Source organism: Mustela putorius, unplaced genomic scaffold (assembly GCF_011764305.1).
Source record: "Mustela putorius furo isolate JIRA1106 unplaced genomic scaffold, ASM1176430v1.1 tig00000765_pilon_pilon_pilon, whole genome shotgun sequence".
Lineage (NCBI taxonomy): Eukaryota > Metazoa > Chordata > Mammalia > Carnivora > Mustelidae > Mustela > Mustela putorius.
In genome coordinates this window covers 11,005,479-11,031,757 of record NW_025421470.1, presented here as the reverse complement: position 1 = coordinate 11,031,757, position 26,279 = coordinate 11,005,479, and the positions used below count along the sequence as shown (strand labels likewise).

Below are 26,279 nucleotides of genomic sequence, written 5' to 3'. Positions count from 1 at the left end.
CACCAATTAGCATTCAGTCCTTTGAACGTATAGGACAAAAAGGGACAATAAAAAAGAGAGGCAGATATTTTGGATTTTAGGGTTATGACTTTGGTCATGCCATGCTGAGGTCTGTTGTGAGACGTCCCGGTTTCCTCGCACCGTGCAGTCCTCACATAGTTCATTTCCAGGCTTTATTGGTGTTGTGGGGCTGGCTGGCTGTGTAGTAGAAAGACGACAGGATTTGTAGTCACTCACCTTTGTTTGATCCCAGCTGCACGACATTCGGTCTTCGTCATTTGAGCATGTATTCATCCTCTCTGACCTCTGTTTTTTAATCTAGAAAATGGGCAGATATATTTTCCCAAAGATTGTTGAAAAAATCAGTATATAAAGGACTGTATAAAAAACTGTAGATAAGGGATGTAGTGTGGGGCCCAGTATGTAATAGACCCTCAAAACAAAACAAAATGGTACCACTGTCATCATCAGGGACTGGGGAGTCCCCATAACTAAATCGTCCAATTTATTATATTTATTTATATAATTATATTATAATTATATATAATTATTATATAATTAAATTATAATTATTATATAATTAAATTATAATTATTATATAATTAAATTATAATTGCCTGTCCCCTGAAATGATCAACCTTTTATTTTTATTTTTTTAAGATTTTATTTATTCATTTGACAGAGAGATCACAGGTAGGCAGAGAGGCAGGCAGAGAGAGGGGGAAGCAGGCTCCCCACTGAGCAGAGAGCCCGATGCGGGGCTCCATCACAGGACCCTGAGATCATGACCTGAGCCAAAGGCAGAGGCTTAACCCACTGAGTCACCCGGGCGCCCCATGATCGACCTTTTTTAATAGTATAATGGAAATTAATAAAGATTGACTAATCCCTTGTGGCCTTCAAAGCAGAGTCTGCAGAATGTGGTCCAAGCTTGATTACCAGTGTCATCAGTATGAAAATCATTCACTGTGTTCTGAATAGCAAAACTCTCATGGGAAATATAGATATATTTGTATACAGATAAATTTGAATTGAAACTAAATGATACCAGACTCCTGTGCTTTTTTGGGTGTCTGCTTTATGTTCCGTTTCCCGGTTGTCAGCATATTGGCTGCCAGACCGTCTCTTCCAGTTAGCTGCTTCCGTGATGCCCTTCTCGCTCGCTCTTCTGATCCACTTTGAGCTGGGAATGGCACATAACCCAGGTTTTTGGAATTGCTTTTAAAATAAAGAGGTGGGATGGTGGGGGGCAGGGGAGCGAGAACAGGGGCACTGACCTGGCAGTTAAGTGCCTGAGTTAAATTCGAGGGACACGTGACATCTATTTTCCCTTTAAGAAGCTTTCTTTTGCTTTGCGTTCTGGTATATGATTGTATTTCGCACCAGCAGTCAAGGTCACTCACTAGCACCTTCCTTTCGCAGGCATTACATCTTCCCTTGAATTCTGCTTTTATGTCATATTCCCAATTTATGAATATTCATTCGAGAAGCAGTTTTATGATGCATATCTGCTTCTGGAAAATCTCACTTAACATTTATTCATTCAGCAGTGGAAAAATACTTATTGAATATCTTCTGTGGGGCAGTGACTGTTGAAGCTGCTTGGGATGCAGCAGTGAACAGAACAGACAAAATCCATGCTTTCCTAGCAATTACAGTCTGGTGAAAGGGTATAGTTAAGAGCAGTATAAAAAGTGTCACATGATAATAAGTGTAATGGAAAAATAAAGGGTCATCTAGTACATTTCACTTTTTTTCCCTCTAAAAAAAATTTTTTTTTTTTTTTTTAGATTTTATTCATTTATTTGACAGAGATCACAAGTAGGCAGAGAAGCACTCAGAGGAGGAAGCAGTCTCCCTGCCGAGCAGAGAGCCCGGTGCAGGGCTTGATCCCAGGACCCTGAGATCACGACCTGAGCCAAAGGCAGAGGCTTTAACCCACTGAACCTCGCAGGCACCCCCAGAGTTAGGCTTTTAAATGTATAAATAATAACAGCTGATCCAGTGAAATAGTGTTCACTCCCTGTCTCTGTGCTCATCTTGTGTTCTGTTACAGTTTTTCTGGTGCGGTCCCAGGGAAGGCCAGTGACCCTTTTGGTAGAAGGAGGGTTGGGTTGGAGTCTGAAGGTTTGGGCAGTCTCTTTGTCAGTCATGTGGGGAAGAAGAAAGTACCGGATTGAGAGTTAGGGATTGTAATCATCTCTATCTGGGCATTATTTTCCTCGGTGTGGATCCATGAGTGATACATGTGTTACACACCCTGGACAGTTTTGTTCCAGGTAGATGCTGTATTCCATGTAGCTAGTTTGGGACATTGATCTGTCTCTCCTTTTTTTTTAAGTGGGCTCCTATGCAGGGCTTGAAGTCATGACCCTGAGATCAAGACCCAAGAAGAGATCAAATGTTGGAAGCTTGGGCGCCTGGGTGGCTCAGTGGGTTAAGCCGCTGCCTTCGGCTCAGGTCATGATCTCAGGGTCCTGGGATCGAGTCCCGCATCGGGCTCTCTGCTCAGCAGGGAGCCTGCTTCCCTCTCTCTCTCTCTGCCTGCCTCTCCATCTACTTGTGATTTCTCTCTGTCAAATAAATAAATAAAATCTTTAAAAAAAAAAAAAAAAAAAAAAAAAAAATTGGAAGCTTAACCTGGGTGGCTACACCACCCAGGCTCCCCTAGTTTGAGAACTTTTAAACTGTAACCTACTGATTCTTTGGGGCTGCTTATCTTTCCAGTCTGCTTTCTAGTTAGTAACACAGGAAGACCTGAATTTCCAGAGGATGGAGTCAAGTCAGTGGGTATAATGCCAAAGCATAACAGTGGCCAAAGATGGTATAACTTCCTAGAAATTGTCTTACTAATAAGGAACTGAAAGGAAACTGCCAAATATCCTGTATCCTTTTGGCAACTTTGGATACTTAACGTTGTTCAACCTTGGCCTAATGTGCAGAAGGAAGAGAGAAAGAGGAGGGGGGTGGACAGGAAGGAGCCTTGTGGGTCCAGGAAATAAAAAGAGGCTGAATGAAGAAGGCTTTGGCATCAGAGGCAGTGGGGGCCACAGAGATGGAGATTAGAGGCTGCTAAGGAGAGAAATGAGGGGTCGGGAGGCCCACCGGGGCACGGGCCCTGAGACAGAAGGCAGGATCCAGAGACATAAAGGCAAAGACGAGAAGAGCTCGGTGATCTGTTTAAGGATGGGGCGTGGGTGAGGGCCACCAGCTGTACAACATCTAGTTTCTTCGGACACTTCTGGCAGAAGAACCTTCAGCCCTCAACGAGATCAGTTTGCCAAATTCATCCCCCTCACCAAAAAGGCATCCTGGACTCTTGTTCCCTCGCCGCCATCCCTCATCCCCTCCATCCTCAGCGCATGGCATCAGGCATCTGTCCAGCTGCTGGGAGCCACGCTTGGTGCCTCTCTTTTCCTCACCATACGCCTTCAGCCCATCAACACATCTTCTGGTTCCATTTACATACTTTGTCCCCATTCTGGCCATTTCTTTCTGTCTCCATTGCTACTGTCTACTGGAGTCTTTCTCATACTTCCCCCTTTAGATTTCCTTCTTCGTACAGTGCCCACACTCTCTTTGGAAATGTAAATCCATTATAAGCTCCCCGTTGAGAAGAAAACCCGAAAGTTCTATCTAGGCTCCAAGTCCCAACCCGAGCTGACCCTCGTCTATTTTCCTCTTCTCTTATTTTGTACCTCTCTCTTCCTCCATTTCTGTATCCCAGTTTCACTGACCTTCTCTCTGTTGAAATGCACCAGGTTCCTCCTTGCCTCTGGGGCATCGCACTTGGTACTTCCTCCTCCAGTAATCTGTAATGCCCCTTGCTGGCTGATTACCCTTCTGGTTTCAGAGAAGTACTTCCTGACCACTCATGCAGAGTAGTTCCCTCTGCCCACCTGCTCCTACCACAAGCTTCCCTTTTTTATTTGCTTTAGGGATCTCCTTTTTTGTGAATTGTGGACTAAATTCTATTTCTGAGTACGGCACACATTAACAAGGTTCCAAAAGCCAACACTGTACCAAAATGGGAGCACGGAGAGAGGTGTCCCTTCCCGTGCCAGCACTTTGTCCCTGTGCCCTGAATTAGTTTCTTATCATCCTTCTGGAAAAAACAGCAACTTCATAATACCGTAATAATATTTTAATTATTTCCTCTTCCTTCTTATTTTTAAGGTTACCGCCTTTAAATGTTCTTTTGTTCCTCACTTTTATTACTTAACACATTCTGGAAATCACTGGTATCATTCCCTAGAGATGCCTTTCTCTGTTTTTGTTTTTTTTTTCCTACAGTTACATAGTACTCATTGTAGAAGATAACACCTTTAGTATATCCAACCAGTCTCTTTGTGTGTGTGTGTGTTACAGTTATTTCTAATAATGTACCAGTGAATGAACTAAAGCATAAATATTTTTATATTGCTGGTGTATCTTCAGAGTAAATTCCTATGAGTGCATTTGCTAGGTCCAAGAGTAAAGGCGTGGGTAGTTCTGTAGATGTTGCCAGATTTCCCTTCATTTAGAGTTGGAGCACTTTTTCCTACCTCCAGTGCATAGAGGGATACGTGGTTTGTTTTTCCCTTAAGATATCAGCATACCTGTGGTCCCCTTCTCATCTCAGCCCTGCCTGTTGCTACGTATGTGTGCTGCGTATTTCAGATTAATTCATTTTTTTTTAAAGATTTTATTTATTTATTTGACAGACCGAGATCACAAGTAGGCAGAGAGGCAGGCAGAGAGAAGGGGGGAAGCAGGCTCCCCACTGAGCAGAGAGCCCGATGCGGGTCTTGATCCCAGGACACTGAGATCATGACCTGAGCCGAAGGCAGAGGCTTAACCACTGAGCCACCCAGGTGCCCCAAGATTAGTTCATTTTTAAGAGTCATAAACAGCTATTGTTTGACCTAAGCTTGTTTTTTGCATATGTATTTTTTCACTTTGGAGGTTTTTTAAATTTAATTTTCAGATTCCTAGGCTTTTAGTTTATCTTTCAGGGGGATTATTAGAAATGAGTGTACTGTAGATGGGAGAGGAAAGTGGAAGGCAGAACAGAGGTGTTTTTTTGGGGCAGAGGAACCTCCAGAAATAGAATTTCAGGTCTTCCAGAGTTCCAGCTTTTTCGCTGGGGAAGAGGGGTTGGGGAAAAAGCTGAGCTTTGTAGAAATAACTACTGTGTTTGCATAAAGCCGTTTGAGTTATCACTACCAGTGAATCCCAACACTTACATTCTGTTAGTTGAGGAGAAAAAGGTTTTAAGAAAAAATCACGCAAGATTCTCAAAAAAAAATGTGGGATTTTGGTGGGTGGCTTAAAGTCAAGCACCAGGACCTTGAGAATTACATGTCTCCTCTCCTCTCCCACTGAGGTATTCAGTGGAAGGCTTTTAGAAACACGACATTCTTCTAATTCAACTCTTAGGGTACAGGTCTCTTCTCCAACTAGTCGTTATCCCACAGGGGATATTTGTTTCTCTTTAGAAAAATGTGTTTGGGGGGCTGCGGTGTTGGGGACAGGGAGTGAGAATCTCTCTGCTTGATTTTTTTTTTTTAAGCACGCATGTTGATGTTGATCGTTGGCAAGTTTTTCTTTTCCCTGAGACCCATCTAATATCGCTGAGTATCTTTTTAGAAAATCTCAACAAAAGAAGGAAGGTTGATCCTCTCATTTTACTTATTTAACTTCTTTTATAAAACCTGAAAGATAGTTACAAAAATAAGGCAGCCAGAGACCATCTCAATTATGAATATAGATGCAAAAATCAAAACAAAATGATAGCAAATAGAATTCCACAATATATTTAAAATTATGACTAACTTGAGTTTATGCCATGAGTGCCAGTTTGGTGCAGAGTTAAGGCATTCTCTCAGTATTATAGCAACAGATGAAAGGAAGTGTGATCCGATCAGCAGATGCTGAGTAGGCATTTGATGTTAAAAAAAAAAAAATACACACATACACACACCCCATACCTAATATGTAGAAAGGAAACTTTTTAAATATGTCAGGTTCTAAAGATCGCTACCAAAATTTAAACAGTGAAACACTACAACCCACTACTGAAACCCAGAACTTAGGGGATGTTCATACATTCAATGATGTCTTACACTCAGTAAGACCAACCAAAAGAAAGGAAGTGTATAAATATTGGAAACGAAAGTTAACTCTTCTTTGCTAGTTATGCAATAGTATAGTTAGCTATAACCTAAGTGATTATAGGTTAAAAAAATAATACTTGTAGAAGTTTGGTAAGATAGCTGATTATAGCATAAATGATTATTGAAATCAGAATTTTTCTGTGTTGGAAGTAAGCACCAAAATATACAGAAACGGGGGGCACCTGGGTGGCTCAGTGGGTTAAACCTCTGCCGTCGGCTCTGGTCATGGTCTCAGGGTCCTGGGATCAAGCCCCGCATCGGGCTCTCTGCTCAGCAGGGAGCCTGCTTCCTCCTCTCTGTCTGCCTGCCTCTCTGCCTACTTGTGATCTCTCTCTCTCTGTCAAATAAATAAATAAAATCTAAAAAAAAAAAAAGAAAAGAAATACAGAAACGGGCAAGTGTTCATTTAAAATAGTGATGGCATGGTAAAACTCCTAAGAACACATTTAATAAGAAAAGTAATTGGGGCGCCTAGGGGGCTCAGTCAGTTATAAGTGCCTGACTCTTGGTTTTGGATCGGTTCATGATCTCAGGGTTCTGGGAACGAGCCCTGCGTGGGACTCCGGGCTCAGTGTAGAGCCTGCTTGAGATTCTCTCTCTCCTGTCTCTGCCCCTTCCCTGTTTGCGTTCTCTCTCTCATTCAGTAAATCAATCAATAAAATCTTTTAAAAAATTACAAAAAGCAATTGCTTACATAAAAAAGTGATCAATCCTTTTTATTTTTTTTAAAGACTTTTTATTTTATTTTATTTATTTGACAGAGAGAGAGAGATCACAAGTAGGCAGAGAGGCAGGCAGAGAGAGAGAGGAGGAAGCAGGCTCCCTGCTGAGCAGAGAGCCGATGCATCCCAGGACCCTGAAATCATGACCTGAACCGAAGGCAGAGGCTTAACCCACTGAGCCACCCAGGTGCCCCTGATCAATCCTTTTTAAAAACAGATTTATTACTCATTTATTTTAAAAAAGAGACAGAGAGAGTGTGGAGGAGCAGGGGCAGAGGGAGATTGAGAGAGAAAATCTCAAGCAGGCTCCTTGCTAAGTGGGGAGTCCCACACTGGGCTCCATTCCATGACCCTGAGATCGTGACCTGAGCCAAAATCAAGAGTCTGGTGCTTAATTGACAGTTAAGTGACTTACCCACCCAGGTACCCCCAAAGTGATCTAATCTTATTAAAGGAAATGTTTGTAAATTTGAATAGATGGACATGCTATTGTCTTTGGTGGGCTCTTTAATGCAGTGGCAGCTTGGTTTCCCGTAGGGTTGTTTGTAGAATAGATCAATGATCTTAAAATTCCTAGGGAAGAAAACAAACATCTGTGAATAGCCAAACAAAATCCTTTTTTCAGATTTTATTTATTTATTTGTTTATTTGGGAGAGACCACATGAGAGAGTAGAGAGCTAGTGGAGGGAGGACCAGAGGGAGACGGACAAGCAGACGCCGCGCTGTGTGGGGAGCCCAACGTGGCGCGTCATCCCACGACCTTGAGATCGTGATCTGAGCCAAAATCCAGAGTCGGACACTTAACCAACTGAGCCACCCAGACACCCCAATAAAGGAAAAGGCTTCCCAGATACCAGACTGTACCATGGAGCGAGTTTGATCAGATGACTGTCATATTGAACTGGGAATTGTTAATCCAGAAATAGGTCACTTCATGTGAACATTTAATATACAGCAAAAATATTTCTTAGTTCCATGAGAAGAGGCTGGATTAGTTCATAAAAGTTGTATTATGTTAGTTTCAAGCGTGTAACAGTGCCTGACATTTATGAGTCTGTTACCGTTTAATTTTGTTTGTTCAATTTGTTTTTTGGATTCCACGTGTAAGTGAAATCATATGGTATAAAAACAGAATTTCTTACAGTAACGATATTATGCACAGACCAATGATAAATTTTAAAAACTAAACAATTGAGAGATAAATTTGGCAGCAAAGACATCACATACAGCAATCTCTTATAAACTGACAAGAAAAAGACACATAGTCCCTCAGAAAACTTATTAACAAAGGGTATGAGTGATCAGTTCATGTACGAATTCAGGTGACCAAGATCCATGTGCAGAATGACCCTCAGGCTCTCGGTAGGTGAGTGGAATTCGGACTCCACTGGTGGGGTTTGCCGAAGGGGATCACAGACTGCAGGAGAGCGGAGGTCTGCTCCCACCTGAGGCATAGACATGGCTTCTGTAGCCCATCTCCCACTTTGATGACTTTTTCTTTCTTTCTTTCTTTTTTTTTTTAAAGATTTTATTCATTTATTTGACAGCCCAAGCAGGGGGAGCCCCAGGCAGAGGCAGAAGGAGAGGGAGAAGCAGGCTTCCCACTGAGCAGGGAGCCCCATGCGGGGCTCGATCCCAGGACCCTGAGATCGTGACCTGAGCCGAAGGCAGAGGCTTAACTCACTGAGCCACCCCGGCATCCCTTTTTCTTACTTCCCAAAAGAAGAGTGTTGACTCTTAAGAGCTTTTAGAGATTTTTAATCTTTACTGTATATCATTCTTTTCATTGTGTTTTATGTTTTCATTCCTCGAGTTAACTCCAGCAATATAGGATAATTTTCTGTGAAACTTAATTGTCTTTTTTGGACACTTATGTAGATGTGGATCATTTAAAAGATGGCTAGTGGTGGCAATTTAATTGGGAGTAGCTGTTCTTATAATTTGTTTTTTCAAATAAAGTAGATCGCTTTTTAAAAAATAAATCATCTTAACATCTTTATTTTTATTTATTTTTTTTTTCTTTTGAAAGATTTTATTCATCTATTTGAGAGCAAGAGAGATCACAAGTAGACAGAGAGGCGGATGGGGTGGGGGAAGCAGGCTCCCTGGTGAACAGAGCCCAATGCTGGACAGATCCCAGGACCCTGAGATCCTGACCCCAGCTGAAGGCAGAGGCTTAACCCACTGAGCCACCCAGGTGCCCTCTTAACATTTTTACTATTTAGACTAAAAGAAATGAAATCTGGATGATTTTTTTTTTTTAAGATTTTATGTATTTATTTGAGAGAGCGAGAGATCCAGATAGCGAGAGAGCATGAACAGGGAGGAGAGGGAGAAGCAGGCTTCCTGGTGAGCCCGGAGCCCAGTGTGTCCTTGAGCTCAAGACCTGAGCGAAAGGCAGGCACGCACTTACCTGACTGAGCCACCCAGGTACCCAAAGGGATGAACATTTTTCAGGCAGAAGAGTTGAAAACTGAAACAAGATGAAACCAGAGAGGGAGACAAACCATAAGAGACTTAATATTAGGAAACAAACTGAGGTCTGCTCGAAGGGAGCCGGAGGTGGGGGGAATGGAGAAGCTGGGTGACAGACATTGGGGAGGGTATGTGCTGTGGTGACTGCTGGGTACAGTTGTATAAGACTGATGATCACAGATCTGTACCCCCGAATCAAATAATACATTATGTGTTAATTTTAAAAATTTAAAAAGAGGTTAATTGTCAAAATGCACAGTTGTGGTTTGCATGAAAGTCGTTCCCACTTGCAAAAACCTTTTTTGCTTATTAAGCTTATTTGAGAGAATATGCATTAAAGCTCATTGCACCAAAACTGAACATAGCATTGTCAAATCTACTAAAATTAAATTAAAAAAAAGAAAATGAAATCCTGGGGAGAAAAACACTCATTGCAAGTTACACTTGACCATTTCTGAGTTCCATTTTATAAAAAAATTTATTTATTTATTTGACAGAGAAAGACACACAGAGAGAGGGAACATAAGCATGGGGAGTGGGCAAGGGAGAAGCAGGCTTCCCGCTGAGTAGGGAGCCCAATGTGGGCCTGGATCCCAGGATCTTGGGATCATGACCTGAGCCAAAGGTAGACGGCTCATGACTGAGTAACCCAGGCGCCCCCTGAGCCATTTTTAAATGTTGTAAGCTCATTTAATATTCGCAGCTTTAAAGGTTGTAGAACTATATCGTAGCATAGTCTCCATGGGAAGGTTGGTAGAACCCCACAGAGGAGTTGGTGCTGTCTAGACGAGTATCTGTAGAAATAAACTCTGTTTTCTGACATTTTCCCCCCGGACATCTTTTTAGGGGAAACGTGGGGCATGAACTCATGACCCTGAGCCAGCCAGGTGCCCCTTCCCCTAACATCTTTATTATGACATAATTTACACTACAAAATTCACCCTTTTAAATGTGTAATTCACTGGTTTTTACTGTGTTCACAGAGTTGTGCAATCATGGCCACTATCTAATTCTAGAACATTTTCCCCATCTCAAAAAGAATCCCATTTGATATCCAAAGTACATATCCTGGCATTCAGACTGAAAATTACCTCCTGTTTCCTTTAAGTCAAGCATAACACAGTAGAAAGTATTTTACTTTTATACAAAGCCTTGCCAGTATTCCCAGGTTACTCCCTGTAGCTTGGTCAACAAGTTTTGGTTCCATTTGGTCTGCTTGGATTTCTTCTCTTTTGTTTGCCCCAGGATGAAGGTAGCTGACTGGTGTGGGTAGGAAGGGTGGTTTAGGAAAGGCCCTTTTATGGTCAGAGTCATTCTTCGCCCTTGATGTTGGTTTGCAGGGCGCTAGCTGATATGAACAATGACGGACGAATGGATCAAGTCGAGTTTTCCATAGCTATGAAACTCATCAAACTCAAGCTGCAAGGGTATCAACTCCCTTCCTCACTTCCCCCTGTCATGAAACAGCAACCCGTTGCTATTTCTAGCACACCAGCCTTTGGTAAGTCTGAAATGGACTTGGTTCCTGTATTTCATTGTAGACCTTAAAAATTTTTTCTTCTTTTTCCCCTTTTCTGTTTGTAGCCTTGTGGTATTCTAGTAGGAGGCAGTTCTGTCCGAAAAATGATGGTCCTGGTGTTAAAGAACAGAAGTTCACCTGAGTAGATTTGAAGTTGTAATTGGTTTTATTAAGCGGCTCCTGAAGGGGTAGCCGCCTGTGGAGCCACTAGAGGGGAGCTCAGAGAGGTTGTCTGAAATGGAAGGTTTTACAGGAGGGAGGGTGGGGCAAGAAAGCTGTTAGCAAAAGAAAAGAAAGGACTGTACCTGGCTAGATCATTTTCCCTGGAGGGATAGGTGTGTGTGGGGGGTGCTTCTTATCAGGTCAATTACCTCATCTTCCTTTAGGCGATGAAGAGCGTGGATCGGACAGCTGACCTCACTGGTCCTGATCCTGCTCCGAAAATTCATGACTGACTGACTGCCCAAGGCCGCGTTGCTGGAAGAGGTTGACTCTGCCATTAGTTTGGTATTAAGTCCCAGGTTTGGTGACTTGGTCTGAGTGACACCATTTGGTTCCTGTGGTTTTCTTTTTAACAGGTGCTAGTAAACAAAGCAAAAGCAAAGGTTCAGCCTGTTGGGGCAAACCACATACACTTGCGGTCTACTGCTGCATTTTCTTTTCATTGCCCTCACGACATCTTTGACCCTTGACAATGCCACATGCTTCCTTTTGGCTTCATTTTCCCCAGCACACAAACAGCTCCTTTGGATAATGGTATCTAGCAATATATTTTTAAATTCATAGTATTGAGAAACTGGCCCCATTAAAGTCTTCCTTGGAACAAAAGAAGCAGGACGAAATAAACAGTATCTCAGCTAAAAACACAGCTCCATGAAAAGATACCTTTTTAACCAGGTGTTTTTCTTAAAAACTAATCAGGAATTAATTGACTAAGATCACCAAGAGTTCTGATTTCTTCTGCTCTCACCCTAGACTTTAAAGATTACAGTAATCAGATCTAATATCTGATTCATGAGAAAGTTCTTAGACAGTTTTAACAAAACACAGAAGCTGTGGCTAGAGTTTCCCTTTCTTCCTCCTAATAGATCCGGATGACAGGTGATCCGGTGAAGTAGGTTTGGAAGGGGGCAGTCCATAGCAGTGCAGGTTGTCTCTGATATAATTAATGATAAGCTGAGATAAAGACATAACTGTGGTTTTACTGAATAGATTTACTCTTAAAAACAAACTGTGCATTGCCTTTGTTTTGGTGATGTTTAATCACAAGACTTGTGGTCATAAAGGGAAGGGTGCAGGTTTGGGGTCAGGCAAGGATCTGGGGATCCAAGAGAAGAAAAGAGAAACTCAGGAAATCACACAGGAGCAAAAGCTAGGAAGAGCGGAGGTGGAGGACGGCTTGTCCTCTCCACGTGACCAGGGCCTTGGTTGGCTTTGTCCATTGTGTGTTCGCAGCCCTCAGCCCTTAGCTGGCCAGCTTATTGAAGGACAGATGGTTCTGAATTCCCAGAAGGTCCTTGTAGCCAACCTTTGGTCAGGACCTGTGGGGTAAAACGGCTAAAGGGTATTTGGTTTTCTTTTGGCTTTCCCTTCCGGTGCTGCAAGAAGATAGCTCAGGGGGGCAGAGAGTCGAATAACCTGAGGCATCCCATTTCCTCTTTTTCCCTCAAACCCAGGGGTCAGTGATTCTCCCTCTAACATTTAATATGTCTTCTCTTATTCCATTCTGCAGCAGGACTTTCAACTCTAGAGTCACTGCTGCTTTATTTCCATGAGGTTGCGGCCTCGCTTGCCCAAGGGGTTCACTGCCACTTAAGTAAGCTGCCCATTCCTCCAAGGGAGCCTGGAATTTCTTTCTTTCTTTTTTTTTTTTTTTAAGATTTTATTTATTTATTTGACAGACAGAGATCACAAGTAGGCAGAGAGGCAGGCAGAGAGAGAGGAGGAAGCAGGCTCTCCGCGGAACAGAGAGCCCGATGCGGGGCTCGATCCCACGACGCTGGGATCATACCTGAGCCGAAAGCAGAGGCTTTAACCCACTGAGCCAGCCATGCACCCCCGGAGCCTGGAATTTCTGAGCCCCCATTCTGCCATCCAGTCCTGAGCTCCTGCCCGGGGCTCCTCCACTGCCTTTCTTCCCCCTCCTTTTCGTCACATCAGCATCCTCAGTAAATTATTTCCAAGAGGCAAATCACCAGGGAATGGCAGAACATGAGAGAAGTTAAAAGTACGTTGTGTCCTAACCAGGTTTTTGCTTAGCTTTGCTCAAACACCTGACCTTTGCTAGTATTTCTAGTTCTACCTCTCAGCTTAACCCAGGATAATTTTTTTTTTTTACACTACTTATGTGGCTATTCGAAAAGAAAATCATTTGTTACTAGGATCATTACTTTCTAGTTAATAGTAAAAATTATGTGGCCAGGCATTTCCTGGCCCTTTTACATATTATACCTGCAGGTATTGTATTTTATTTGGTCATAACAGTAACTGTAAAATCTGCAGAAATTATTAGCCCTGTTACATGAATGAGAGAACTGAGGACACACGAAGGTGAACAGTTGGCTTAAGACCACATTCCTAAAAAGGGAGGTGGAGCCTCTCCAGACAGGGTTTATCAAAGGCTCTTGGTTTCCTTACCACCTTCTCTCTTCCCATGTTCATTCTCCCCAAACCATAGGGGTGGCATGGAGTGGCACTGTCCACGCTTCGTGGTCTGCAGGGGTGCTGAGGCACGGTTAACACATGGAATTAAGGCTAGCTGTGGGTTTAGCAACTGTTTTGTTCACCTCTTCTGTTACGGAGAGAAAAAGGGGTTGTAGTGAGTGGTGCTGTGACTTGCCCAAGGGTAGCGAGCTGTATTGTAGGAAATTCTGTAAGTGTGCCGGGTCTCTTTTTCTTTCAGTGGAGGAAGGAATATTACACAGAGAATAATTCCTTTTTGACTATATATTCAACAACTGTTTCAGGGGGAGTTTGTCTTTTGTTTAAATTTTTTTTTTTTTTGCCAGATCCCATGGTTTTATTAGATTAAACCATCATTATTATTTTTATTATTATTATTATTATTTTTTAGAGTGTAGAGGGGCAAAGGGAGAAAGAGAGAATCTTAACCAGGCCCCATGCCCTGTGTGGAGTCTCTTACGGGGAGTAACCCTGAGATCATAATCCGAGTCAAAAGAGTCTGGCTCCTGACCAACTGAGCCACTCAGGCACTGCAGATTAAACCATTATTTTTATTTATTTATTTATTTACTTATTTTAAAGATTTTATTTATTTATTTGACAGAGATCACAGGTAGGCAGAGAGGTAGACAGAGAGAGAGGAGGAAACAGGCTCCCTGCTAAGCAGAGAGCCCTATGCGGGGCTCGATCCCAGGACCCCGGGGTCATGACCCGAGCCGAAGGCAGAGGCTTTAATGCACTCAGCCACCCAGGCACCCCTAAACCATTATTTTTAAACCCCAACTGTGTGTCCTAGTTACTGGGAACAGGTTGGTAAGCAGGACATCATGGCTTCTGCTACTGTGAAGCTTCTTGTTACGTTGGGGAAAGTAAGCAAGTAGATGAACGGCTTCAGGGCAAGATAAGGGCAATCAGTTCTGTAAAATGGTAATATGATAGAGATACTGATGGGAGAAAGTGATCAGGCAGAATTCTCCTTGGAGAGATGACTTTGAGCTGACCTAGACAGGAGAGCCGTGTGGAGAACCAAGGCGAGAAACCTTCCAGGCAAATGGAACAGCAATTAACAAAGGTCCTAAGGCAAAAATGAAGTTGGTATGTGCAGGAAACAAAAACGAGAGCAAAGCAGTACTGGCTGAGGTATTGGTAGGCCTTATGGGCAAGGAGGGAGGGCAAGAGCCAGATGGTTTAGGGCCTAATAAAACCACTAAGGAATCAGACTTGTTTTCTAGGGGCAGTGGAAAGCTACAGAGAACTTCCAGGTAGGAGAGTCTTCTGTTATCTGAAGACTGGGTTGTGGGGGGAACCAAAGTAGCATCAGGGAAATGGGGGGGGGGAGGTTTTTGCTGTGGGCAAGAGGTGATGATAGTGATAATCAGTATGGAAGTGATAATTAGTATGGGTAGTGATAATCTGTGGAAGATAGAATAGGGTTAGGCTCATTGTATCCTGTATTTTGGAGGAAAAGTATATCAGGCTTTGGTCTCATTAGGTTTGAAAGATTTAGTGGATTTCCAAGGAGGCAGGTGAATCCATGGGTCTGGATCTCAGAAGAGAGACCATCAGCTCTGGGAGAATTGGAATATGCGTGGCATTAAAAGCCCTGGGACTGGATGAAATATCTTAGAATGTGTAGTTAGAGCAGGCAGAAGACCTGGGACCAAGCCTCTGCATGCTGTGACGTTTAAAGGTGTAGTCAAAGGGGAAGAAGCAAGAGGAGGCGGGTTGCCCAGTGGCCAAGAACATTTTCAAGGAGGGAGCGTTCTATTATTTGAGTTGCTTCTGTGAGAATGAGGAAGAATGGGACAGAACAGTGATTGGATTTGGCAAGATGACCTTGAAAAGCGGTTTCTTTGGAGTGGTACAGACAAAAGCCTAGTTGGAGGCTTGGAAGAGGGGAGAGTTTGACTGTGAAGAGAGACCCCTGGAAGAGCCTGTCAGCCTTCCCAAGGCTGGTGTGTTCAGGATGGGAAGTGCCCCTGGATTTTTATTTTTATTTTTAATTTTTGTTTTTCCTAAAGGTTTTATTCATTTAGTTGACAGAGATCACAAGCAGGCAGAGAGGCAGGCTCCCTGCTGAGCAGAGAGCCTGAAGCGGGGCTCCATCCCAGTCTCTGGGATCATGACCTGAGTCGAAGGCAGAGGCTTTAACCCACTGAGCCACTCAGGCGCCCTGCCCCTGGATTTTTAAAAGAGAGAGGGAAAACCCAATGGTTGAAGAGAGGTGGGAAAATATCAAGAATTAAGATTGATTGATTGATTGATTTTAAACATTTTATTTATTTGACACAGAGAAATCACAAGTAGGTGGGGGGGGGGAAGAGTGGAGTCCGATGCGGGACTCGATCCCAGGACCCTGAGATCATGACCTGAGCCAAAGGCAGAGGCTTAACCCACTAAGCCACCCAGGCGCCCAGGAATTAAGATTTAGCACAGTCAAGAGAGATGGTATACAAAACACAGCCTCTGGTAGATTTATTTCTTCAGAAATATTTAGAAAATACTCATTTAGTAAAGGTTGTCAGTTGGCAAGAAGATGATGATCTTCATAGCAGCTACTTTTAAAAGCTGGCCCAATAAAGCTTCTACCTGTGACAAACCCCCCACACTGTGGAGAAATGACTGGGGGTGGAATCAGTTGAGCAGGGCAGCGACGCAGACACCACAGGAGGAGAAGGTTCAGACCAACGTGGGGGTGGAGAACAGAGGCTGGAAATCCCAGGAAGCAAGGCGCACATAAAAATGAGTGACGGGCAGTATCAGGCAAGGTCAGATCCCACACAAAGTTATTATTAGAAAAAGGAGAATAAAGAGCCGACTAACGCCCCATGAACAGTGATGGCACCCCAGTAACCTGCAATTTCCAAAGCTAAAAAATACTAAGAAAATGACACAAGTCGTGGAAGACCAACACAATCGGAATTTTAAAGCTGTGGAAATAAGGCGACAGAACTCAGGAAAGAAGCAGAAAGGGGGGAAAAAAGTCATTTCAGAAATGGAGACCAAACTAGAAGCCACTCCAGAGACACTATCGCAAGAGAAACCGAAGGTGAAGAGGACGATTTCAAGAATGAAAACAGATTGAACAAGAGATAATAAGGAGTTGAGGAAAAGTGACCCGTATTGAAGGCAAAGGAAGTTAAATAAAGGGAGATGGAGTCCCTAAAGAAGAAGACCGAAGCAAGGGACGAGAACAAATGGCAAAGACTAGTTGAAGACAACTTCCTGGACATAAAGGATTTGAAACTGTGTTTGAAAGAGGATTTCACGTGCTTGAGAATATCAGCCTGGAGAAACCAACACTAAGATAAATTCTAATAAGACAAAAAATTATTTGCGTATGTAGAAGAAGGAAGCACATGACTTACAAGGGAAAGAAAATTAGAATATCTTCAGACTTTTTCTCCAGCAGTGCTTTATCTCAGAAGGAAATGGTGACATAGTTAGGATTATCAAGGAACTACTAAGCCAAGAATTTTGTGTCCAGAAGAACCAGGCCACCCAATTTTCCAACTCTCTGGACACTAATTTACTATCTTATAATTAAACTCAATTCTGACGGTAACTGCTGGAGTTAGCGTCACATTCTGAGGACGGAAAGGCCCAGTCCCACAACGCTGCCCTCACTTCATGCTTGAGTCACAAGCGCTGGGTCCCCAGGGTACCCCTACTTCTCTCCGACTTGTCTACAAAGTCCGAGGCTCCCCACACCCTGCTTCCCCTTTCTGTAATTTGCTAGAACAGCTCACAAAACTCAGGGAAGTATTTACTTAGGTTTGTCAGTTCGTTATAAAGGATATGACGAAGGATACATACAAAATGTGTAGGCACAGGAAGAGGTATAGAAGGGCAAAGCCCGGTAGGGTCCTAAGTGTGAGAGCTACTGTCCCTAACTGTGAGAGCTAAGTGTGAGAGGGTGGGCCACCCTCTCAGCATGTGCTTGTGTTTTCCAGCGTGGAAGTTCTCCAAACCCTGTAGTAGGGAGTTTTTATGGAGCCTTCATTATACAGATGTGATTGCTACATCCTTCCTTGGCCATTGATTAGCTCAGTCTCTAGCCCCTCTACGCTCGCCTGAGGTCTGTATGGATGTAGGGAGGGGTGGCATGGGATTGAACATTGTGTCCCACTGACCATGCTGTGGTCTTGCCGATGACCAGCCCTTGGCCTGTATCTGTTTAGGGACCCCGCCACCAGTCTTCTTATCCGAATACAAAAAGATACTCTTATCACTCCAGAAATTCCAGGGGTCGTAGAAGCTCCTGTGTCAGGAACCAGGGACAAAGACCAAATGTTGTAACAAAAGATGTTCCTATCAGTCAGGAAATCACAAGGGTTGTAGGAGCTCTGCCAGGAACAGGAATCAGGAACCCGGTTGGAGAGGAGGTGGACAAAGACCAGATATATATTTCTTATTATGTCACAGTACCAGAAGTTCAGACAGAGAAACAAAAAAGGAAGGAAGCATTTATTTAATTCTATGATTTCTTCACTCTGGTTAGAATGCTCTGTAAAGAGTAATTTCCGTGTCCAGTGTTTTGTCTCTCTGAGGTTCAGTGTGTAAAGGAAAGGCAGGATAGAGGTTTGATTTTTTTTCCTCTTTTATTTTTTTTTTCTTTTCCTCCTTTATTAATACCAGTTTTCAGCATAAATTTATTACCCATGATGGCCAATTAGAATTTTTTGTTTGTTTTTATGTATCATTATGAATTCATAAATTTAATTCTCTTTGGTGGTTTTTGTTCTATTAGTTACGATTCTTACTGATCCTCAACCTTGGCCCGTAGGTCCCTCTTCAAGTTGGGTCTTGTGCCCTTACTATGTGATCCTTGACGTAATTTTTGGTATTCTCCAAAGTGATTAATCTGACTTTATATGTATGTATATATATATATAAGTTTTTTTTTTCTGAGTTTCTGTTGTAAATGGAGCTATATTACAACTGGAAAGTGATTTGCTTTTTCGAATACTCTTGGATTAATTGTCACTGAACATGGACAAGGGATTCTGTGTGAATTTTGTTGGGGTTTTTCCTCCCTAGGAATAGGAGGTATCGCCAGCATGCCGCCACTCACAGCTGTCGCTCCAGTGCCAATGGGATCCATTCCAGTTGTGGGAATGTCTCCACCTCTAGTATCTTCTGTTCCTACAGCAGCAGTGCCTCCCCTGGCCAACGGGGCTCCCCCTGTCATACAGCCTCTGCCCGCATTTGCTCATCCTGGTATGTGACCTGCTCAGTCCACAGGCTGAATTTTTATGTGTGTTTTACTCTTCCGTCTTGCTGAATCTTCTGTCTTCACTTTCTGATTCTCTTTGAGTGGCATTTTGTTCCGGAGGAAACTATCTTCCTTCAAACTTGGTATCTCATTTTTTCCGACATATTAAGCGGGCTGTGCGAGGCCAAAGAGAAGTGCAGGAGAGTGAAATGCCGGATCTGGTACTGTATGGGCAAAGGTGAACTTGACAGCTAAAATCCAAGAGCATAATTCCCTTTCCAGGGCTTGACAGGAGCAAGTGAGATTTGAGCAGTAATTGAACATTTTTTATTTCCATGTGTCAGTTACTACTTTCCTCCAGCTGCTAGGAATTGCTGATAAACAGCCCATTCCCTTAGGAGTTGGATTATGTTTGGGGAGAAGAAGGAACATTGTATATTCCTTTTTTTTTTTTTTTCCCTTTGAAGCGGCACAGCGAATCAGGTGGAAGGGAGAAGGACATTGATTAAATGGCTGGGTGCATTAAGGATGGAGCAGTACCCTCTCGCTTCATTGAAGGAAAGGATTAGAAAGTTCCTGGTGTAACTAGTTTCATTTTGAGACTTAACTGGAAGGCTTTTCCCTTTAGTGAAAAGAAAGCATAAACTATAGATGTGGTCTACAAATCTTAGTAAACTCATATCCGGTGGGGGAAGAATTTTTTTCAAAGATTTTATTTATTTGTTTGAGAGAAAGCAGGGGAGGAGCAGAGCAAGAGGCACAAGCAGATTCCGTGCTGACTGTTGAACCCGAATTGGGGCTCTGTCCCATGACCCTGAGATCATGACCGGAACCCAAACCAAGACTCGCATGCTTAACTAACTAAGCCATCCAGGTGTCCCTGGGGGAAGGTTTTTTTTTTTTTAAAAAGTACTTCGGCTGTGTCTGCCTAATTCGGTAGTGAGGATGCCCTGGGTTTTAGCTATGGGTGATGATTGTATTTGAGTCATCATTTCTCTTCCCAGCTATGTGGGTTTATTACATCTGTCAGGATCTGTCTTTGATTTAATAGACAAAGAATCTAAATATGCCACCATTTTTTGTTATTGTTTTTAAGATTTTCTTGTCCCACGTAGTTCCCCTCTCATTTGTGACCATGTCTGCAGGTAGAATGACAGCTGAGAAAATTGTGGGCAGTTGCTTTTCCAATAGTATCTGTGAATCCACACGCTCTGTCACCCTTCTTTTGTGGCTGGTGGTACATGTTGCAGGATTAGTGGGCGGAGGAGGATGAGGCTGCGGCTCAGCGTTTGTCCCTGGGACATGGCTAACCAGGCTGAATTAGAATCAGACATGAGAGCTGGCCCTCCCTAGCATCCCCACGGTGTCAGGCCAGGACTTCAAGGCTCTGACATTTTGGCTCTGCTCATTTGGAACTTCCACTCCATTAGCACAAGTAAAGAAAATGGCATATCCTATGTATTTAAGCTGCTGTTTCTTAAGCTGTTGGGATAGATCCCATAAAATGTGATAGGAAACCTTTAACAGAGAGTTAAATCCATGGATTGTAAACAGTTCTACTTAGTAAGGTGATTTTCAGCAGAAATGAGCAAATGTGGAAAATTTTTTGCCAAGGGGCAGGGAGTGAGGGGGGAATAACTCTTTTGGAGTCCTGGCTGATAAGGGAAGAATAATTTTTGCCTCATATTTGGTGACTGTGTATTCTCATTTTCTTTCATTAGTAGAGAAATGTTTCTTTTCTTCATAGGATTAAAATTTTCAGCATTTATTTATTTTTACAGCAGCCACATTGCCAAAGAGCTCTTCCTTTAGTAGATCTGGTCCCGGGTCACAGTTAAACACTAAATTACAGAAGGCACAGTCATTCGATGTGGCTAGGTAAGTGTGCTTGTTTAATATCTTCTATTTTGTAGGATGCCAGTAATTAGTTCTAGATAATGTTACCAGGTTTTATCACATACATGTTACAGAGATGATAAAGAACATGACTTTTCTTCGAAAAGCTTTGGGTGTTATTTTTTTAGCAAGGAAAACAAATAGGTACCAGTTTTACTGATGTTTAAACATATTGAAATCGAACTCCAGGTAGGAGGGAAAATAACTATTTTGTATTAATCATTTAAGAGTTTATATATAAAATTCTTTAGATGAAGATTAGAGCCACCGTTTGCCTTATTTTTAAATATATCTCAGATAATCTCATGGCATCTGTGTGGTTTGTTACTGAAACCTTATTTTAAACCACCTTTTGTGAAATGAATTAATTCAGATTAGTGGACGGTCGTTACTAATCAAATACGTGGCCCAATTTTGGGAAAGCTGGTATGACCTTACTGCTTATATTTTGACCGATCTTGGTTTCATATGATCTTTCTTATTTTTATTTCCTTTTACCTCTTAATTTCCCCCTTGCATACTGTTGCACTAGGATGAAAAGTTAAGTCTCTCTGTAAGCCGTCTGAGAACTATTGCAGTTAAAAGGGGACGTAAATGAAGATGTTTCCGTCTTGTCTTGTTTTAGTCCTCCTTCGAAATCTTTCCGAAGTAATCCAAGTCATTCTCCCACTTTAACGAGAAGAGTGTATAGAACGTAGTTGAACAATGTATAACCCTTTATAAAATGATTTAAAGGAAATGCATACACTGAAAAGCATCATGCCGAATGCTGATTTATGCACACTATAGCTCTCGAAATGCTCACTGTCTTCCCTAAAAGCTGACTCCATTCTTCTATGTTGTAGATAAGGAGGAAGCCCAGAGACATTAATCATTTGCCCAGAATAGCCCAACTCTGAAGTGGCAGAGCCAGGAGTTGAACTGAGTTCTTTCTGATGTTAAGGCATGATTTCCTAACCATGGAAGTTTGCTCTGGGAGCTTGGTTTAATGGTGGTGTACTGGTATTTGTACTCAGTTAAGGTTGTACTCCTAAGATTCCAGAACATCATTGAGTGTCTGTATGCTAAACACCTCATTAATCCCACTCAGGCCCCACTACCACCTGCAGTTAGATACCGTCTCAGAATTGTGAATGAGGAAGAAAACCCCGAGAGGTTAAAATCCTCACTGATGGTTTACATGTTACCACAAGGCAGAGCTGAGATGTATCTAACACTGAATTCCTTCTTTCTTAGTCTCTCTCTGTTACTGTGCTGAAGTTTGGGGTTTTCTGTGTCTCTTCCACGAGAGATTTTCACATCTGCCTTAAAATTGATTTGTGACACAAGAATGAATAAATAATCAGTGTCAGCAAACATTAATGCTATTAAGACAACTGCTATTGGGGATTTTTCGGGTAGTCACCTTTTTAATAATTTAAATTTCCAGCAGATTTTTAGAATGTGGCATCTAGTTTTTGGTTACCTGTTAGTGAGGAGTTCAGTGCATTTAAATTTTCAGGAAAGTCTCAGCAGAAAACTTGGACTTGATAAGTATAATCTGGGGCAGCTTCTGTGTGCAACACCCTGTATTTCTGGGGTGCAGGGGAGAGATAATTAGCTTTTGACAAGTAGGCAAGCGTTGGAATCAGCAAAATATTAGTTAGTTTAAAATGAGAGACGTGTTGTGGAATTACTCACAGCAGAATCGATCTTGGTAAGTGTTTTTTATTAAGAAATGTGTAAGAATTGAAAAAGTGGATATAATTAGATACTTTTCAAGTGTTCGGGAGTTGTTTACTGTGCTTTATGGAGTGTGTATTACAAATATGAGTGCATAGATAACATATATAAATGATGACTAAGAGATTTAGTTTTTTAAAATTTTGCTTTTTATATATGAGAAATAGATATTTTTGTTGAAATCAAAGGAAATTGCAAATGGGACATTAGTTATAATCTGCCCTGGAAATGGAATGCCATCTTTTACTGAGAGCTTAGCCATTGTGTTTAAAGTGTCCAGCTTAGACCCAGGCTCTGGCAAGCCGTAGGTGATAGTTGTGTGGAACTACCCTGAGACCTGATCACTAAGGAGGTGTAGACCCCACTGACTGCTGGTAGTTGTTTCCGTGGCTCAGCAGGGAAAGGTCAGCCCTGGATTGCAGGCCAGAAAGCAAAGCTCCTTCCATTACTAGCCCCTGATTTGCCATGACCCTGGGCATGTTCTGTTCACTCTCCCTTTGTGGGAATCGAAACTCCCCAGAATGAAATGGTTCCCCTTCATTACGAAGTTAATGTATTTTGCTCAATAGAAAGTTATAAATATTAAAGAATGAATATTTTTATTATTTTTTAAGATTTTATTTATTTAACAGAGAGAAAGAGATCACAAGTAGGCAGAGAGGCAGGCAGAGAGAGAGGGGAAAGCAGGCTCCCTGCTGAGCAGAGAAACCTATGTGGGGCTTGATCGTAGGACCCTGAGATCACGATCTGAGCTTAAGACAGCAGCTTAACCTTAACACCGAGCCACCCAGGTGTCTGGAATGAATACCTTTGGAGGAAGTTAATCTGTTTGCTATCAGCATTGCTTTTTAAGCCAAAAGAGAACTGTTCTAGAAGTTTGGAAAAGCCTGGGCACTAGTGTATCACTTCATTGACAAGGAGATTTTTCTTTATTTTGTAGAACCTTTCAATTATGACTGGTATCAATAACTTGGAGCTGTCACTTGGTCTGCTGTGTTTACCCTCGATTCTGTGGGGGAATAAAAAAGCATATCTATTTTGAGAGAAATGTTTCTAACCTTAAAATAAAGAAATACTCATTACAGAAAATCCAGAAGTAGTGATTAGAAAGTGAATAAAATGGTAAAGCTGTTTTCTAGAGAAGTTCTTAGTTCACTGGTGTTAAGGAATGTCAATATGTTCCTCATTGTTCATCCTCTTTCCACACAGTGTCCCTCCCGCGGCAGAGTGGGCTGTCCCGCAGTCGTCCAGACTGAAATACAGACAGTTATTCAATAGTCATGACAAAACTATGAGTGGACACTTAACAGGTATTTACAAATGAGAATGAATTTAGTGAAATGTGATTTTGATTCCAAATGCAGATTGCTTCCAGATGTTAAACTATAGATAGTCTCCAAATGCCTTTCTCTATTTGCTTTTTTTCGGAAACAGGGTTTTCATTGTCCTTCTTGTCGTGAGTTCTCGTCTACTGATAACGCCACAGTTAAATTTCTTCTCCAGTGCCTCAGGCTTTGAGCTGGGTGCTTCTTGGTAAATGGAAGATACACCCAGGGTCCTGCTGCACAGTGGACACCACTAGCTTGCAAATCAGAGTGCTAGCGCAGAAACACTGCTGTAAGCGCAAACTGGTTCAGGTTCTGAAGTCCTGCTTTGTACATGAACTTAAACCTGTCTGCTCAAAGAGCCCGTGTTTAAGGCAGTTTGCAGGCTGAAGTTAATTGGTCAGGGAGTTTTGAATCTGCCTCTGCCACTATCTAGCTTGGAGGTCAGTTTACTTACTTAGATCTTATTTCTTGTACAAGAGGTCAGAGTTAGGTTATATGAACTCTGTGGATTTAAGGAAAGAAAAAAAAAAAGAGTTGGTTATCTATATCACTCGAAAGGATTTTACGATACTATCCAGAGGTGTTTCTAATGAGGGCTGCTAAACAATCCAGAATTGTAAAAAGTGTAATTTTAATAAGGAGAATAGATACCTCTGATCTGAACATTGAGAAGGGACGAATTGTAATTGCCCTTTAACAAATACAGAAGGAAGAAGGAAGAGTGGATTTTCCTGCAGTGGAGCAAGATATTTTAAATTTCTGAGTCTTACTATCTTTTTTTTTTTTGTGCTATCACTTACAATTGTAATTTTTACTTCCAAAAGAAAAGTTCATCTGTTAAAAAATATCAGGGTTGGGTGAGATTTGGGAGGGTCTCATCTAATCGTGAGCCTTACCCCTAATAGAAGGATCTCAACAGTCTTCTCAAGTAAGTATATATTTATATCCAAGGGGGGGCAACTTGTAATTATACACAAATTTTCTAAATGCCACGCTCACTCTGTTAAAACATAGCTGTCATTTTTGTGCATACTGTGGGAAAACAGTCCTGCTTATTATATAGGCACTGAAGGAATATTCAGTAGTACAGTTTTGTTTTGTTTTTAAGATTTTATTTATTTATTTGACAGAGAGAGAGATCACAAGCAGGCAGGCAGAGACACAGGGGGGAAGCAGGCTCCCCACCAAGCAGAGAGTCTGATGTGGGGCTCGATCCCAGGATCCTGGGATCATGACCTGAGCCAAAGACAGAGGCTTAACCCACTGAGCCACCCGGACACCCCCAGTAGTACATTTTTAAGTATAATTCTACATGGTCTGTTTCACACTAGTGCTTTGTATAGACCCAAAACTATGTTGTCAGTGAATCTGAGAACAATTCTTCTAAGCATAGTTGGTGTTTGCTGGGAATTAATTAAAAGAATATTCCGATGTGACATCGATGCACAGCAGTCCTCTTTCTTGGTAGGATCTTCGTTTTATGAATGAAATGCAGTGTCTTCTTCCCAGAGATAATGATGCAGGGTCTTAATATTTAGAACTTTTAATATGTGAGGTAGACGGTAAAATTTGATATATACCTGAATGAGCAGATTTTGTTCATGTTTATCTGCGTATTTAACTCTCTGAGCTTGTGATACGAGCTCGTCCTCTGTGGGAAGTGACGCTAATCTAGCAGCGGCACATTTGACCCCACTGATTACTTGGGTTCGTTTAGCTGAAACACCTGTTGTGGGGGGGTCCCCCTTCGTTCCTTCTCAATTCGATGTGTTTGCTGTTACATGCTATTAAGAGAGACAATTTTAAAAAACAGAGCCCGTTCTTTAATCAAGATAATGTAATGTAATGCAGCTATGGAATTCTGACAATCCTCTCCATGTGAGCCTCTCAGAGAGGGATTTTATTAGTCTTGCATTCTGAAACAATGAATATGCTATTTAGTTATTCATATATTAATCACAAAGGCTGAAGTGTTAGGTGTTTGAGATAAAGCATTAACTCTAATCATTTCTGTCTTTCCTGTGCTTGCTTTCCCACACGAACCTGGGTGCCCACAGTACAAGCCGTACTTATGAACTGGGGATTTCTGTTTCTCCCCATGTTTCCCTAGAAGCCAGTATCCCCAACTGATATCCCTTTACGGATGTGGGCTTCCACAGGATAGTTCTCCGTTCAAGAGTTCAGTTTTATGCTGTTCTGTTAGGCTCGGAGGCCGTGCTGGCCATCTCTTCTGTTGTTTCACAGCCTTGTCTTAAGACGTACGGAGTCAAGTATTAGAATTGCAGAAGACAGCGGGGTCTTCTAGTGTGGTAGTTAACAAACTATTATAGAGAACAAAACCATAAGCATATCAGGCTTCATTTTGTCTGCCACAGCTACTCAGCTGTGCCATTGTAGTATAAAAGGAGCCAGGGTCACGCTCCAGTGAATGGGCAGGAAAACGTCATTTACCAAAACAGATTGGGGGGTGGGGCGTCTGGGTGGCTCAGTGGGTTAAAGCCTTTGCCTTTGGCTCAGGTCATGATCCCGGGGGTCCTGGGATGGAGCCCTGCATTGGGCTCTCT

General features: G+C 42.2%; 1 protein-coding gene across 5 annotated transcripts in view; it reads left to right on the top strand.

Annotated features, from left to right (window-relative positions):
- The window catches only part of ITSN1 (intersectin 1), a 151,760-nt gene that overhangs the window by 4,697 nt on the left and 120,784 nt on the right, over positions 1 to 26,279 (top strand). For 3 of the 5 annotated variants that reach the window (XM_045084537.1, XM_045084536.1, XM_045084540.1), the window contains exons 4-7: positions 10,694 to 10,854; positions 18,595 to 18,774; positions 20,551 to 20,647; positions 23,597 to 23,697. In XM_045084537.1, coding sequence (XP_044940472.1) covers positions 10,694 to 10,854; positions 18,595 to 18,774; positions 20,551 to 20,647; positions 23,597 to 23,697 — 539 coding nt within the window. Of the gene's footprint in view, positions 1 to 10,693; positions 10,855 to 11,295; positions 11,359 to 18,594; positions 18,775 to 20,550; positions 20,648 to 23,596; positions 23,698 to 26,279 lie in introns of those variants that run through there. The other 2 variants (XM_045084539.1, XM_045084538.1) reach the window with 2 other exon arrangements.